Source organism: Crinia signifera, chromosome 11, assembly GCF_055691185.1.
Source record: "Crinia signifera chromosome 11, ASM5569118v1, whole genome shotgun sequence".
NCBI lineage: Eukaryota > Metazoa > Chordata > Amphibia > Anura > Myobatrachidae > Crinia > Crinia signifera.
Genome location: NC_139227.1, coordinates 115,864,661 through 115,880,491, shown reverse-complemented (window position 1 = coordinate 115,880,491; position 15,831 = coordinate 115,864,661). Strand labels below are relative to the sequence as shown.

Here is a 15,831-nt window from a genome sequence, read left to right as displayed (position 1 = left end):
GAAAATGACGAATATTAAGCCCACTCTATTATCCAACCCTCCCCTGCGTATAAAACATTCCCTACCTCCCTGGAAGTCATTTACAAGGGACCCTTCATTCAGCTCAGTGCCCCCTTCCACACGTTAGTGTTCTCCCTCCCACCACCTGTGCAGTAAAGGATTAATTTTCAGAAGTTACTGCTCCAGGTCCTACATGTTGAATGGAAGAGAGAGCACCCCCTGCCACCCGTGGGACATCAAAGCTGCTGCTGATAGCACCCCCCACCCCTAGGAGGAGAGAATGGGTAAGGGCCCCAGTGCATTGCTTTGCAGCTGCCCCACGCTCCGGCGGCTGCCACTGAATAGAACTGACAGTCTCCGGCTGCTGTTGATTAAGAGGAATCTCGCGAGAACAACCGACCTCTCGCGAGAATTCCCCTGAACTTGACTCCCGGCAAAGCCACTGGGCAGGTGGGAGGGCCACTCAGACTGGCTACAGGGGCCACATACGGCCACCGGGCCTGAGGTTCCCCACCCCTGCTTTAGGGGGAAATCTACTGAGAACCGACTTTGATATTCTGTAATTTTTATAGGCAAAGCCGACTGAAAATCCACGCAAAATTGAGTGAAACACACAATCATACAGACCATTGGTACACTTCCATAGACTTTCCATAGCAAATCTCTCATTTACTAAGTCTGTTTAAAAACAGACCCAAAAATCATTCCAATTAATAGACATTTTTGAAATATATCTATTTACCTTAATAAAACATGTGCAATTGGCTTAAACTTGATTAGGATATCTCGAAAAGTAGAGATGATGGACAATATGCCGATGTTTTTGTAACTGAGCGATAATTGGTAAATTGCGCATACATAAGTGTGTGCAAAGTGGCATTCCCGATAGGCCACGCCTATTCAACCGAGGCCACGCCTCCGTTTTGGGTGACCTCGCTGCGGGAATGTCCCAATTATTATTATTATAATTTTATTTATTTATTTACAAGTGTTTCGCAGCGCCGTACAAAGGAACAATACAGGGAGACAAAGCTTGGCATAACATTGAATAAATAACAAAAATACAGTACAAATAAAGAGCGCCACAGATCAATACACATTACAGCTTAAATGTAAGTAGTGAGGACTCAATCAACATACAACTAGAGGCTTGAGGCCAATGATGGAGATGAGTATGCAGACGAAGATGGTCACTGAGTGTTGGAGTATAGGAGAGCTGTGAGTGACATGTGAAGAGAAGTGGGCTTTGACAACAGGAGGGAAGAGGGCCCTGCTCGGAGGAGCTTACAATCTAGTAGGAAGGGGAGACAGAGAGATTACAAGAGGTGCAAGCGAGGGGGTGGTGGTTAGATAGCAGGATGTAAACAGGCAAGGGGTCGGAGAACCAGCTGGTTTATGCAGTGGAAGGGTACGCTTTGATGAATAGGTGAGTTTTCAGTGCCCGTTTGAAGCTTTGCAAGGTCGGGGAGAGTCTAATGGAGCGAGGGAGTGCGTTCCACTGAAGGGGTGCAGCACAGGCAAAGCCTGTACTCTAGCATGGGAAGCAGTGATCAGGGTGGAGGAGAGATGACAGTCGTCAGCCGACCGTAGAGGGCAGGAGGGTGTATGAATGGAGATGAGGTTAGAGATATATGGAGCAATGGAATTAGAGATGGCCCTGTATGTGAGTGTGAGGTGTTTGAAGAGGATTCTGTAGGGGAATGGACCCAATCTACAAAATGACAATGTTGGGGGGTATGTGCACTATGTGCACAGGGCTGCCACCAGAAATTCTGGGGCCCAGGACCAACAAATAGGGCTCCCCCCCCCCCCCTCAAAACCCCGGCATGCTTGGTAAGATCTCCACTGTCTGCACAACTCTATCTCTACATTACTTCAAGGAAACATGACCTTGGCGGCTTACAGTATGACAAATTGTACTTGATAGACCCCTGGGCTCCCTCTCTGTTTGGGGTCGGGACTGAATCCTCAGCAGCAGTGGTGGCTCTTACCGTGGCGGAGGAGAGGGGCTGCCGCGATGACGAGCCCTCCCTCCACTGCCACCGCTGCGTCACCTGCTTGTCCCCATCACCATCGCAGGACCGGTGCATGCGCAGTAGCCTCTTCAGAAATGCGCATGGGCTGGCCCCAGCCTCTATGGGGCTCATCCGGGAGCAGACCCGTAGAATCGGACTGACCGGCACATGCACAGTACTTCCTGCGGTACTGCGCATGCACAGAACCCATTTTTAGGGGCTGCCCTGCACCAGCCCATAGAGAGGCATCCCGGGGAGAGGGAACAAATCCCAATGGGAGTGCCTTGGGTGACTGGCAGGTTGGACTTCCAATAGGAAGTCACTGCCAGTCACAGAGAAGCCAGTGCTGTATCACAAACAGCCCATAGGTAAAAATCCTCCACTGCTCAGCAGACACCCCCCCCCCCCCCCCCCCCCCCGCCCACACACAGATTATTCTGACTTCAACCAAGCAGAGGGCCCTGCAGGAGAAGGAGACACCGCCGGACCTCATCGGACTCCGGACAGGTAAGTGACTGTGATACTAAATGTAGTCCGCTGCCGACAATTAGTATCACTATAAATTTGGAGACCCTTGTATCACATACATGTGCTGTAAGCCGTGTACATACAAGTAAGATGCACGAAACGCGTCCAGTAGCGATATGAGGCATGTACACTTCCCGCTGAGGTTTGCACATTAACTTGTGGTTCTTATCTGAGCAATCATTATGGCCTCCAGTAGTAGCCATAAAATAACCATGATGACATTTCCCTTGCAGTAAATCTCTGAGGTTTTGCAGACAGCTCTGCAAGAGATAAGGGAGGAGCTGTACAAATACAGGCAGAATACAGGCAGCTTACAGTGTCTGCTGTGTCTGTCTGAGGAACAGGGATGAATTCCTTCCTGCTCACTGCGCTGGTCGCCAGCTTGGTCACAGGTAGGAGCCTGGTGTTCTAGGGTGAAACAGGTCATATCAGCCAGTCAGATTCTGTCTATCATTACTCTATTGCAGGGGTGGCCAAACCGGTCCTCGAGATCTACCAACGGTCCATGTTTTCCAGATCACCTCGCTGGTACACAGCTGTAGTCATTACTAACTGTCACATTTTCAAACCTGCTGCATTCATTCCTACTATAGATCCACAGGTTGCCTGGAAAACATGCACCGTTGGTAGATCTTGAGGACAGGTTTGGCCACCCCTGCTCTATTGCATCCTAAAAACATATAGAATTTGAGTTTGCTAGGGGGAAAATCCCCACTTTTAATTTTTAGAAGCTTTAGTACATTTACCCCTTATTAATGTCAATGGGGCAGATGTATTAAGCCTGGTGAAGAGATAAACTGGAGATAAAGTGGAAGGAGATAACGCAACAGCCAATCAGATCCCAACTGTCATATTTCAAACACAGCTGATTGGCTGGTGCGTTAACTCTTCCAAGTTATCTCCACTTTATCTCCAGTTTATCTCTTCTCCAGGCTTAATACATCTGCCCCAATGTCACTGAATTGTAGATGAAAGGTTCTCTGTGAGATGATGATCTAGTCCTGGGATCCAATCTGCTGCAATAGTTACAGATTGTACTCATGTACTAGCACGGATGGTGTAGTGGTTAGCATTACGGTTCAATTCCCACCAAGGCCCTAACTGTGCGGAGTTTGTATATTCTCCCCGTGCTTGCGTGGGTTTCCTCCGGGTGTTCCGGTTTCCTCCCACAATCCAAACATATACTGGTAGGCTAATTGGCTCTCACCAAAATTAACCCTAGAATGTGTGTGTGTGCATATGTGGTAGGGAATATAGATTGTAAGCTCCACTGGGGCAGGGACTGATGTGAATGTTCAACTATACTCTGTACAGCGCTGCGGAACATGTGTGCGCTATATAAATAACTGGTAATAAATAAATACAAAGCTGGATTGAGAAGTAATGCCTCCATGGCTAGAAGTTTTTTATTTAAACACTTTTTTTGTACATGTTGAAGTGTTGACCCTTAAGGTTCTTTTTCATCTTTGGGAAGAAGGTTGGGTACTCTTTACCTAGAACGGCGCCCACGATGTCCATCGCGGTCATCGGGGGTAAAATTTCCCATAGGGATCAATGTTAAAAGTGTCAATGGACGCGATTTTTGTGTTCAATGCCTCAATGCCCGCGATTTTTCCATAGGAAACAATGTTAAATGGCCCACAGAGCCCTAATAGTCCCCCTGAAGCCAGAAATGGCCCCCACAATTGTTAACGCCACCCCACGATCAACGTGAACCCGAAGCGTGGCGAGCGCAGCGAGCCCGCAAGGGGCGGCGGTACGCGTCCTCCGACCTTTTCATACCCCCACTATCCACGTCGGCGTGGAGTTGAGAATAGAATAGTGTGGCGAGCGCAGCGAGCCACCGAGCCCGAAGCGTGGCGAGCGGACGCGGATACCTGTGAAGCCCGCGAAGGGACGCGTTTACCTGTGAAGGTATCCGCGTCCCCTCGCGGGGCTCGCTGCGCTCGCCACGCTTCGGGCTCGGTGGCTCGCTGCGCTCGCCACACTATTCTATTCTCAACTCCACCCCGACGTGGATAGTGGGGGTATGAAAAGTTTGGAGGATGCGTACCGCCGCCCCTCGCGGGCTCGCTGCGCTCGCCACGCTTCGGGTCCACGTTGATCGTGGGGTGGCGTTAACAATTGTGGGGGCCATTTCAGACTTCAGGGGGACTATTTGGGCTCTGTGGCCCATTTAACATTGTTTCCTATGGAAAAATCGCGGGCATTGAGGCATTGAACACTAAAATCGTGTCCATTGACACTTTTAACATTGTTCCCTATGGGAAATCGCGGGCATCGCGTCGCATCCGTTTTTTAGTGCATGCGATGGGCGCCGTGCTAGGTAAAGAGTACCGAAGGTTGCACCTCCTGCAGTTCAAGGAGGTTCTGCCACATCCGTCGTACAGCCCCGACCTTGCGCCCTGCGACTATCACCTGTTCCCAAAGTTGAAAAAGCACCTCAAGGGAATACACTTCAACTCTGACGATGAGGTGAAAGCTGCCGTTCGGTCCCGGTGTCGACAACAACCACCAGCTATCTTCTCCGATGGGTTTGCCTGACTCGCCAAGCATTGGCGCACATGCATTGGAAAGGGGTGGGGTGGGGACTACGTTGAAAAGTGAATAGTGCACTTTTAAAACTTACAGCCGTCGAGGCATTGCTCTTCAATCCAGCCTCGTAATAATAGAAGACCTCTTCAATGACAGAAAGGACGGGCTCATTAATCAGGACGCCCATCTCCGTTCTTTTACATTTGTGTTCTGTGCACGGCAAAGTACAAAAATGACCGATTTAAGCATAATAAGATCCAATACCCCCCTATTGTGTTATAAGCTTCCTCCTGGATACACCAGACATTAAACTGACTATTTGTGCTTCTTACAGGCATGGTCCTAACAGCACCAAATATTAAGAATTCTCAGCAGGTAAGTTTGAATGGCCCCCACAGGAAGAAGAAAAAAAACAAAAAAACCTATTGGCCCCCATATAAAAAAAAAACAAAAAAAAACATACTGGTCCCCACAAGTAACAAAAATAAAATACATTGGCCCTTTACATGAAAAGAAGAGACCAGTAAATAACAGATGAACAGGTGGTGGCTGTAAACTGGTTTGGGCATCTCTAGATCTTGAGAACAGCTCAGGGTACAGTAGTGTGCCACGGCACAGTGGTTGGAAAACACCGGTCTAGAAGGTGCTCAATAATAAGAAGTAGATTCTGATTGGCTGCCCATCTTAGTAAATGTCCCCCTTTGAGTGCCACATTGTCATTATGGGGAATTGTGTGTAGACTTTTGAGGGGGGGGGGGGGGTAAATTTATTCCATTTTAGAGTAAGGCTGTAACATAACAAAATGTAGAAAAAGATGAATACTTTCCGGATGCACTGTAGATGTTTAGTTCCCAGGAGGGTGTGTAACACCTGTGCAGCTCTTGTGTTCTAGCTACGGAGAGTCTCCATGCCTGTATGATAATCTGCCCGTCTGCGGAACAGATGGAAATACCTATGGAAATGTATGTGAGCTCTGCATGGAGAACAGGTCAGTTATAATATTAATAATTTGCCTTTCACTGATACAATCCCATTGATAAGCAGTATGTACAGTATCAGTAAGAATACAGGGTATGTATTGTTGAGTATAGCATGTTTGTCAAACAAACAAAGGAGACCCCCACACACACCCCCAACCAACCCCACCCTACAGTATGTACAGAAGTATTGGTATTTAAGGGTACAGATCAGTTTGGAGCAATGTGATACCATTGCAGTGTTTGGCATGGCCAGTACTATGTATGCTGCTGGCCATACCCCTAGTCCTAACCACAACAAGTTCTGTATATCTTACTAACTGCTTTAGGGCTTATCTACAGTTGTACGTACCGTAAGTTATCTTTTTTTTTTAAACACACAAAAATGACGACATAACTTTTTTTTTGTTTTTTTCACACAATGTTAAATTGCATTTGTAATTGATTGCACGGGCATCCCATCTATTGTCATGTATCTTGTGCAGAGTGAGAAGAAAATAAAAAAATCAAAGCAAATAGTTGCAAAGAAATAAATCCAATATCCCAGACAGCAATGTTATTTTCATTACTTCATTTCCCAAAATATATAGTTAGCAATGTTCCATCCATGCAGAAATATTGTGCAACAAGCATTTAAGTACATACACCCTAATATGGTGCCAGACACACCCTTTTGGGTGGATCATGGTGTGTGGAACACTGTCTATTTATTCACTGCTTTAGAGAGCCAGGCAGGGGGGACTCCCAACCCCCCCCCCCTTCCCCCTTTTCAGGTGTCATGCAAAAACGTGGGACAGTTGGGAGGTATTCATATTCTGTATGGTACCCCTGACATCAGAAGTTTTCCTGCCATTCCCCAAGGGCACATCACAGCCGATACACTGATTTGAAATGTCCCCTTACAGCTTCATGCCTCCAAGTACACGATGCTAGACTTTGAAGTAAATCTGGAGTGTAACCTTTCTCCGCCATGAAGTCTTCAATGGATAGGTTTTACCCTGCCACCTCCTGGCCAGAAAGGATGCCTGAGACGGGATGCAGTCACTTCACCGACAGTCACAAAATACTGGCAACCATTGGTAGACAGTCAAAATGCCGACACGTTCAAAATGCCGACATTAATTATCCCAATGTGGTCGAAATGCCGTCATTTTGAATCTCAACATGTCAAAAAGTTTAAGATGAGTTTTTCAGGATTTATTCTTTGAAATCGATTTGTTCTTACAGTACCTCACAAAGCAAGTTAGATTCTAATAGTGTGCTCATTAATTAGACATGAATGAAATTGTTTTAGACAAAAATGAGGTCGATGTCGTCTTGTTAGATGCCTATGTTTGGTCGTCTGCATTTAGATAGACAGTGACGGGAGATCGACGGAAGGTAAGCATCAACGGGAACCTGATTGGCAGTAACAAGGTCGACACAGGCCTGAAGCATGGCGAGCGCAGCGAGGGGACACTGTGCACATACATAGTGTCCAAGGGCACCCCTTGGACATTCAGCACCAAAAAAAGGTGAAAAACCCGTGTTGACCTTGCTACTGTCCACCAAGTTCCTTTCGATGTTTACCTTCCCTGGATCTCCCGTCTAAACGCCGACAACGAAGTATAGGCATCTAACTAGACGCCATTGACCTCTAGCGATCGATCATGGTAATGTCGAATTAAACATGGTCAATGCCGTATACTATAATAACCAATCCCACGGCACCTGTAATTCCTCTATTTGTCTTTCAGAGAACGGTCTAAACAGGTTGAAATTCAACATGAGGGTCACTGTCCTCCTCCTCCCCAGCGCCAAAGGATAAAAATGAGACATTAACTCTTTAATGACAGGAATATACTATTTTATCATGTTTGAGTTCATCAGCTACAGTTTTCAGAGACGCACAATGGTGAAATATAAGGGGGATAAACAGCAGAGACGCCCAATGGTGAAATATTATACCTTACAAGCACCAAGGACGCAGATGGGGAGACTCTTAATCTAAGAGGAAGTTATTAATGATAAATGGATTAATTATCTTTATAATTGCTTTATAACTATACTACTAAGAATACAAGTCATTTTTATACATGTATACTTACCTCAGCATTTAGCTACATTGCCAATAATATATTTCTGTACTCGCTACATATATTCCCGGGAAAAGAATTAAGAACTGGTTTGCAAAATAAAAGTTACCATGAATTTATAAAGGATGCACCATTTATTTGTATCTTCCATCATCCGGATTTTTGTTTGTGGTGATTGTTTTATTATGTTTCTTTTATTAAATATATTACTTTAACTTTATGTATCTTTCGTTTTCATCAGCGTCTTCATATCATGAGGGGGCTGAGATTTCTTTTGTTTTTTATAGTTCAGGGACATATAAAAAAATCGGTTCTGTATTTAAAGCATTTAAGAGGTGTTTCTCTACCGCTACCTTAGTTACAGAGTTGCGGAATACACATGGGGCCATTGTAGCCCTACTTCTTTTAACATATAAACATAGAATGTGACGGCAGATAAGAACCACTTGGCCCATCTAGTCTGCCCCTTTTAAAACATATTACCTCAGACCATATTTAATCCTTATTTCTTTGTAATGATATCAATATGCCTATACCAAGCATGTTTACATTGTACTACTGTATTTGCGTCTACCACCTCTGATGGGAGGCTATTCCACTTATCTACTACTCTTTCTGTGAAGTAATTCTTCCTCACATTTCCCCTGAATCTTCCTCCCTCTAGTTTCAGTGCATGTCCTCGTGTTCTGCTGCTCCTCTTCCTGTGAAGAATGTCTCACACCTGTACCTTCCCCCCCTCTAGTTTCAGTGCATGTCCTCGTGTTCTGCTTCTCCTCTTCCTGTGAAGAATGTCTCCCACCTGTACCTTAGTAAAACCCTTGATATATTTGAAAGTTTCTATCATGTCCCCCCTTTCCCTTCTCTGCTCCAAACTATACATATTAAGATATTTTAGTCTTTCCTGGTACGTTTTGTGATGTAGGCCATGCACCATTTTAGTTGCTCTTCTTTGTACAGTCTCTAATGTATTTATATCCTTCTGGAGATATGGCCTCCAGAACTGAACACAATACTCGAGGTGAGGTCGTACCAATGACCTATACAGTGGCATTATTACTTCTTTCTTTCTACTGCTGATACCTCTCCCTATGCAACCAAGCATCTGACTTGCCTTCTTCATTGCTTTGTTACATTGCCTACCTGCTTTTAAGACCCCTGAAATAGTGACACCTAGATCCCTCTCTTCCTCAGTAGTTTCCATTATAGTGCCATTTATACTATATTGAGTCTTTGGATTTTTGAGACCCAAGTGCATGATTTTTGCATTTTTGTCATTAAACTGTAGTTGCCATTCTCTTGACCATTCCTCTAGATCGCTTAGAAATTAAGCGCGGATTGTTCTGTGTGTAGGCCCGCCAGCGAGTAGCGATGCACGCTCCTGCGCCTCGCCATCGCCGGGCTAGATTTATACTGCATACACGTCAGTGTTCTCTGGCTGTTTATCTGTGGTAAGTAATATGGCTTAGCAAGAGGCACCTGTAGCCCCGTCTGTACGGCGCTTGCTGTAACTCCCAGTTAACCAGAATTTCATAGAACTCCTGCTACGCGTTTCAAAGTAAAATAATTTTTCACATATGAAGAAAATCTCGGTGAAACGCGTTGGTTGATGCAGAGTTGTTACTAACAACTCCACTAATGCTGCTTTCAGACCGCAAAACTGGCTTTGACCAGGTATTTTGAAATGTTTCTAAAAACGGGCCTGCCAGGTAAAACCCCTTTCACACCGCATCTCTTAAACGGGATATTACCGTTTAAGTGCCGTTTTTTGACACTGGCAGACCCGTTTTTGGAAACTTTCCAAATACAGGATCAATGCCAGTGCGGTCTTCAGCAAACCCCCCCCCCCTGTAACACACTGTGTGGCAGCGTGTTACAGTTACCACCCCCCCCCCCCATCAATAGGGCTAACACCCACCCCCAATGTGTTTAAGAAAGCCCCCCGTGCAGCCGGTACCTCATGCCTTGCGGATCTCGGCTGTGCAGACTCCTGCTGCTTATAAAAAAAGTGACTTTTGGAAAATGGCTGCCCCCATACCAAAGACAGTTTTTTCAAACAGTCTTTCCTATGGGGCAGCCATTTTCCTAAAGTCACTTTTTTTTAGAAGCAGCAGGAGCCGATAGCCGGGATTGTAAGGCATGAGGTACCGGCGCATGGGGGTTTTCTTAAACACAGTGGGGGGGTCCCCTCTGAGCCAGGTCCCCTCTGTGCTGGTCCCTCTAAACCAGCGCAGTGCATATTTAACGAGCCGGACGTGCATTATATATGCGCATATGTAATGAGCGGCTAATTACATATGTAATTATCGGCTAATTACATATGCACATATGTAATTAGCGGTCGGCTCATTAAATATGCAGGCACTGGGGACCAATAGTGCTCACTGCTGCCTGGGTACCGTTTCAGACTGCAAAAAAAAATGGGTCTGAAACGTGTAGGACCCTGCTTTTTTACCATTTTAAAATACCGGTTATTTTAAAACGCTAAATTCAATCTGGACCTTTCAGACTGCACATATTACCGTTTTGAAACGATAAAAAAAACGGCAATATACCGTTTAATTTATGCGGTCTGAAAGGGGCATTAATTGGTCTATTTATGACGACCCCTCTAAAATGAAGATAGTATATTGCTGCTCAGTGGGATATATGTGTTTGTGTGTGTGTGTGTGTGTGTTTGTTTGTTTGTGTGTGTGTGTGTATGTGTGTTTGTTTTCTTAAAAGTTTTTCAACCTGTTTCAGCAGTATCAAACTTTTTGATGCTGCTCTTCCCAATTTGCCCCCTGTTAGTGGGACAAGAAATGGGGAATGGTTTAAAGGTTGTAATTGTGAAGGCGCCACAAAAGGCTAGACCTTGGTGAAGTAATATTCAATAATATACTCAATAGGACTCTTAGGGGGGTATCCAATCCCGGCTGCTATTTCCGCCGGGGAAATAGGTGCCGTCGCCTATTCAATACTGCCATTACCGACAGCATTGAAGGCAGATTCTGATAAAACAGATCCGACTTTAAATCAGATCAGATCTGTTTTGTCGGAAACACCTGCGGATTGTCAAATTCACGTCTGTTTTCCTACAATCCGCTGCCGTTTTTATCAATTGTAGACTTTCCGACACTTGGTAGACGGAATATTTATTAGAGACTGTCGAGTTCCTGTCGGAAGGAACGAACACCAGCACCAATTTGTTGGGACATTCTGACAGTTGGAATCCTTAATAAGTACTTTACATTAGTAATTTTTGTTAAGCACCATTAAAACATAATTTCATAACCCATAAAATAGCCGTCATATTGAATATATTATTGAATATTACTTCACCAAGGTCTAAACATACCCTTTTGTGGCACCTTCTCAATAACATACTTTACATTATATATATATATATATACAAATACAGGGTGCTCAACACTCACCATAATAAACTAACACCTTAATATACAAATAATCAAATAAATAAATAATGGGGTTTTAGTTCATGAATTGATCAATGCATTTAAGCTTGCAGCCCCTCGCCAAGGGACCCGATTTCGACAGGACCGCTGATCACCGTGCTGGGGGCGAGACCAGCACCAAGGTAAGCTGCTGGGCTGCCCCCAGCCTCCATGCACCTTGCCCATCCACGAGGTGAATGGATGCCACACACTGGCATCCATTCACCACCTCCTTTCCTCCACTGATGTCTGCCCCCTTCGCCCAACCTCCATACTGACCGCTGGATGCTGCGGTCCGGAGGTTGAGCATCCCCATTGTTGTAAACGGACGCCAGGTCGGACAACCTGACATACCTGTTCACACTGCCCACTCCCCAGGTCCTGTGAAGTCCTGTGTAAATGGACATGGGTTGAACCCGGGTTTTTGTGGCAGTGTAAAAGGGGTATGACACTATCTAGAATCTGCAGTCTTCATATGCAGAAGCAAATACAGTAGCTCTATCATTAAGGTGCCTGTGTTTAAAGCTATATAGGTCATGTGTTCTAATTCTGGGTAAAATGAATTATATTAGAATGTGATGTAATCAGGGCCGGCGCCACCACTAGGCAGCATTAGGCATTTGCCTAGGGCGCTGGCCACTGGAGGGCGGTACTGAGCCGCCAAGGAGAACATGTGCCATAGAAAGCTGCCAAGAACGGCAGCAGTACATCCCAGCAGGGTGCAGGAGCGGGGAGCAGGTGAGTGATACACCCCCCCCCCCCACGTGGTCACAAGCGGCAACTCCCCGTGCGGCACACCCCCCCCCCCCCCCGGAGCACGATGGTAATCCCCCACCACCCGCCTCTGCCTCCCCCTCTGCCAGCTTCTGTTCCCCTGCTGCCTCCGCTCCCCCACTGCCTCTCCACCTCTACCTCCGTGGCTGTGCTGCTGCCCCTTCTCTCTCCCCCCAGAGATGGTATCACAGCCACACACTGATGCTAGCCCCCCCCCCCGCCCCCCCCCCCCCCATTTTCTAAGTGATCTAGTCAAATTAAGTCAGATTGCCTATAAAGTGGCCAGAAATCGGCCCGTGAATGGGCCCCATAACAGTTTGGATTGTTTGTAAAATTACATATTTGTTGCACATTGTGGAGAGGGGGCTTTTAGTGTATACAAAGTAAACATTCTATTCACATTTTTTATATCTGAAGATGGTAATAAACCAAAATGTTATATTATTCCGGTCTCTGTGAGTCAGTTTCCTTGGAATAAGAGAGAGATGGGTGGAGCACCAATTTTTATCTTGCCTCAATGAACTTACTCCACTGCATGTACCCTTAAATCCTATTGGAGAAAGAGTGCTATATAAATAAAATTATTATTATGATTATTATTACCACCCATAACACAGGCCCTTAATGTGGATTTACCGAAGCTGTTAATAACTTGTGTGCATTCCCTTCACCCTCCAGCAGGTGGAGCCGTTGAGCTACTGAGTTTATTACTGGAGATGAACTAACATACTGAAATGTTGGTAAACTTCTGCTAGACAAACACTCCTAAAAACATGCTGCCTGCGGAAATACAAGCTACAAGTTATTTACTGCTCTGGATTAAACGTGTTTCTAAAATAACAGCCTCATTCTCTCTGGCTCTGTTGGTTTTAATTCTGTTTGTTTTACTACAAGTCTTCCCTCCAGCATTGTGGGAAATTGTTTCTGTGCAAGTTCTAAAACACAGTACCCTTCCACTGCATAAACCAGCTGGTTCTCCGACCCCTTGCCTGTTTACATCCTGCTATCTAACCACCACCCACTTGCTTGCACCTCTTGTCTGTCTCCTCTTCCTACTAGATTGTAAGCTCCTTTGAGCAGGGCCCTCTTCCCTCCTGTTGTCAAAGCCCTCTTCTCTTCACATGTCACTCACAGCTCTCCTATACTCCAACACTCAGTGACCATCTTCATCTGCATACTCCTCTCCATCATTGGCCTCAAGCCTCTAGTTGTATGTTGATTGAGTCCTCACTACTTATATCCAAGCTGTAATGTGTATTGATCTGTGGCGCTCTTTATTTGTACTGTATTTTTGTTATTTATTTAATGTTATGCCAAGTTTTGTCTCCCTGTATTGTTCCTTTGTACGGCGCTGCGAAACACTTGTGGCGCCTTATAAATAAAATAATAATAATAATAATAGTACTGTGCTTATGTGGGTGTAACAGTGCTGTGATTGGCTGCAATAAAACATTTCCAAGGGCTCTAGCAGCTGTTATGGGTCCCAAAGTACATGCAGCTTGCTGTCGCCTTAAGCTGGGTATAAAGGCCCATACACACCGGGCAACTTTCAGCCGAAAGCAGCACAGTTTTGTCGTTGTCGTTTGAGCGGCTTTCATCCTGAAAGCCACCCAGTGTGTACGGGGCAGCAATGAGCGGTGATGCGCACTCCCGCATCATCGCTGGCTTGGTATTACCAGCAGATGAGCAGAGGAGTGGACGTCTTTCCATAGTGTCCTGCTATGGAATGTTGTCCACCCTGGGGAAAATCACTAAAATGGCAGAAAAACGATCAGTGTGTATCCATTGAGTGATCGTTATCCATACACGCTGGGCAAAACCACCCAGTGTGTACGGACCTTTAGCCAGTGGTTCCTGAACTGTGTTCTTAGGAACCCTGGCGTACCTCAGGACATTTGCAGTGGTGCCCTTGTTTGGTGGTCAGATTGGGCCGCCGGGAAACCGGGCCATTTCCTGGTTGGCCGGTTCAGATTTGTCCACTTTCCCCCTTGACCGGACCGCCACTGTCTCCCCTGGCCGGGCCGCGGCCTCTAACCACAGGAGGGTGACTGGGATGGCTGCCAGTGATAAATTGCCGCGATTTGTGGCTGTTCGGGGGAGGACAGGGTCTAAATATGCAAATGTTGCAATTTAAGCCCCAACACCTCCCACACATTGCAGTACCGGGGCGGGACTTGATGATGTCTTCATTATGACCCGCCCCTAGAAGTGCTGCTGACAGTCTCCTCTCTGAGCTTCTCCCGGAGAGGAGACTTTAAAAGTAGACAAGTATGCAACTAACCCTAAGGATGAAATATACTGTACACACAATTGACTTAATTTACTATTGGTTTCTGAATTTCTCAATAAGAGATGAAGCCTAGGGGTGCATTGAAAAAAATGTGATGGGCGTCGCGATTCCAAAAAGTCTGGGAACCACTTCACTAAGCTTCATTACAAAATATATCACCAATTTTAGCCCTTTGGAGCAAAAATGTTTGTAATACTGGGGGAGATGTATTAAAAATCCAGATACATTTTACAAATAACGGGCCCCGCCTCTCCTGCATAATGAGGAAAAGCGGAAACCCGTATCATGCAGGGGGCTGGCGATAAGGAGAGCCGTTATTTCCTGTCACCACGGTTCTCCTTATCGGCGCCCCCGGCAGCATTGCGCATGTGCATTTAAACCAGGGTTGTCGACTTCTAAAAGCTTCTCTCCAGGAGAAGCCCGGAGAGGAGACTTTCAGCAGGAGCTCGGGGGCGGGGCTTAAACGTGACATCATTAAGCCCCACCCCCCATGAAGGAAAGTTACTTAGTTTGCCTATCTCTGTGGAGGGGGTGGGGCTAAATGACGCGATTATGACGCTTTAGCCCCTCCCCCTCCCCGGAGATCTGCATACATAAGGTAATTTAAACACCGCAGTCAGGGGGGGGGGCGCAATCAGAAGGGGGGAGCAGGGGTCCCCCAGAATCCGGGAGGGTTGGCCACCTTTCCGGGGGGCCGGGAGGGTAGGCAACCCTGATTTAACCCCCCCCCCGGCCGGCTCTCTGGGCATGCGCTAGATCTCACTACTATCACAAGATCTCAAACACATCCCGGAGCCAGCAGTAGCGCTAGCGTTGTCCCTGCAGTGGGGATAGGTCAACGCTAGCCCTGGGCCTTGAAGGCTATTAATACATAGCCCCAGCCGCTAATTGTTGGGGGGATTGCAGGGGACAGCCCCGTGGAGCGTTACTAGTGCATGTTAGGTGGGCTGTTAGTACATTTGTAAAAACTTATTTCCCCAGTTAACTAGCGTTAAGTGTAGATGCATTAGCCCCACTGTCCAGTTTGTACGCTCAATATCGTGAACAATGTGCGTTCCAGCAGGTCGTTGTCCACAGTCACTTGTGAATACATTGATATATCGTCAACAACTGCATGTACAGAGCGGTGACAGGATGACATCACTGAATGTTATCGTTAGTGATATAGGCTTGTAATGCCGCCTGCGAGGCGAGTGAATGCCCGGC

General features: G+C 46.2%; 1 protein-coding gene across 1 annotated transcript; it reads left to right on the top strand.

Moving 5' to 3' along the window:
- Nucleotides 1–2,470: 2,470 nt before the first annotated feature.
- On the top strand, nt 2,471–8,282 carry LOC146046272 (trypsin inhibitor ClTI-1-like). The gene is made up of 4 exons (XM_083165518.1): nt 2,471–2,522; nt 5,413–5,453; nt 5,957–6,066; nt 7,792–8,282. The coding sequence occupies exons 2-4, from the start codon at nt 5,415–5,417 to the stop codon at nt 7,874–7,876; spliced, it is 234 nt and encodes a 77-aa protein (XP_083021644.1). The 5' UTR covers nt 2,471–2,522; nt 5,413–5,414; the 3' UTR covers nt 7,877–8,282.
- Nucleotides 8,283–15,831: the final 7,549 nt, after the last annotated feature.

What these genes read in the sequence shown, in the direction of transcription:
- LOC146046272 (XM_083165518.1), top strand. Translation starts at nt 5,415, where the DNA reads ATGGTCCTAACAGCACCAAATATTAAGAATTCTCAGCAG. An exon ending in ATATTAAGAATTCTCAGCAG is followed by an intron (nt 5,454 to 5,956) that starts GTAAGTTTGAAT and finishes ACACCTGTGCAG; the next exon opens with CTCTTGTGTTCTAGCTACGG. An exon ending in GAGCTCTGCATGGAGAACAG is followed by an intron (nt 6,067 to 7,791) that starts GTCAGTTATAAT and finishes TTTGTCTTTCAG; the next exon opens with AGAACGGTCTAAACAGGTTG.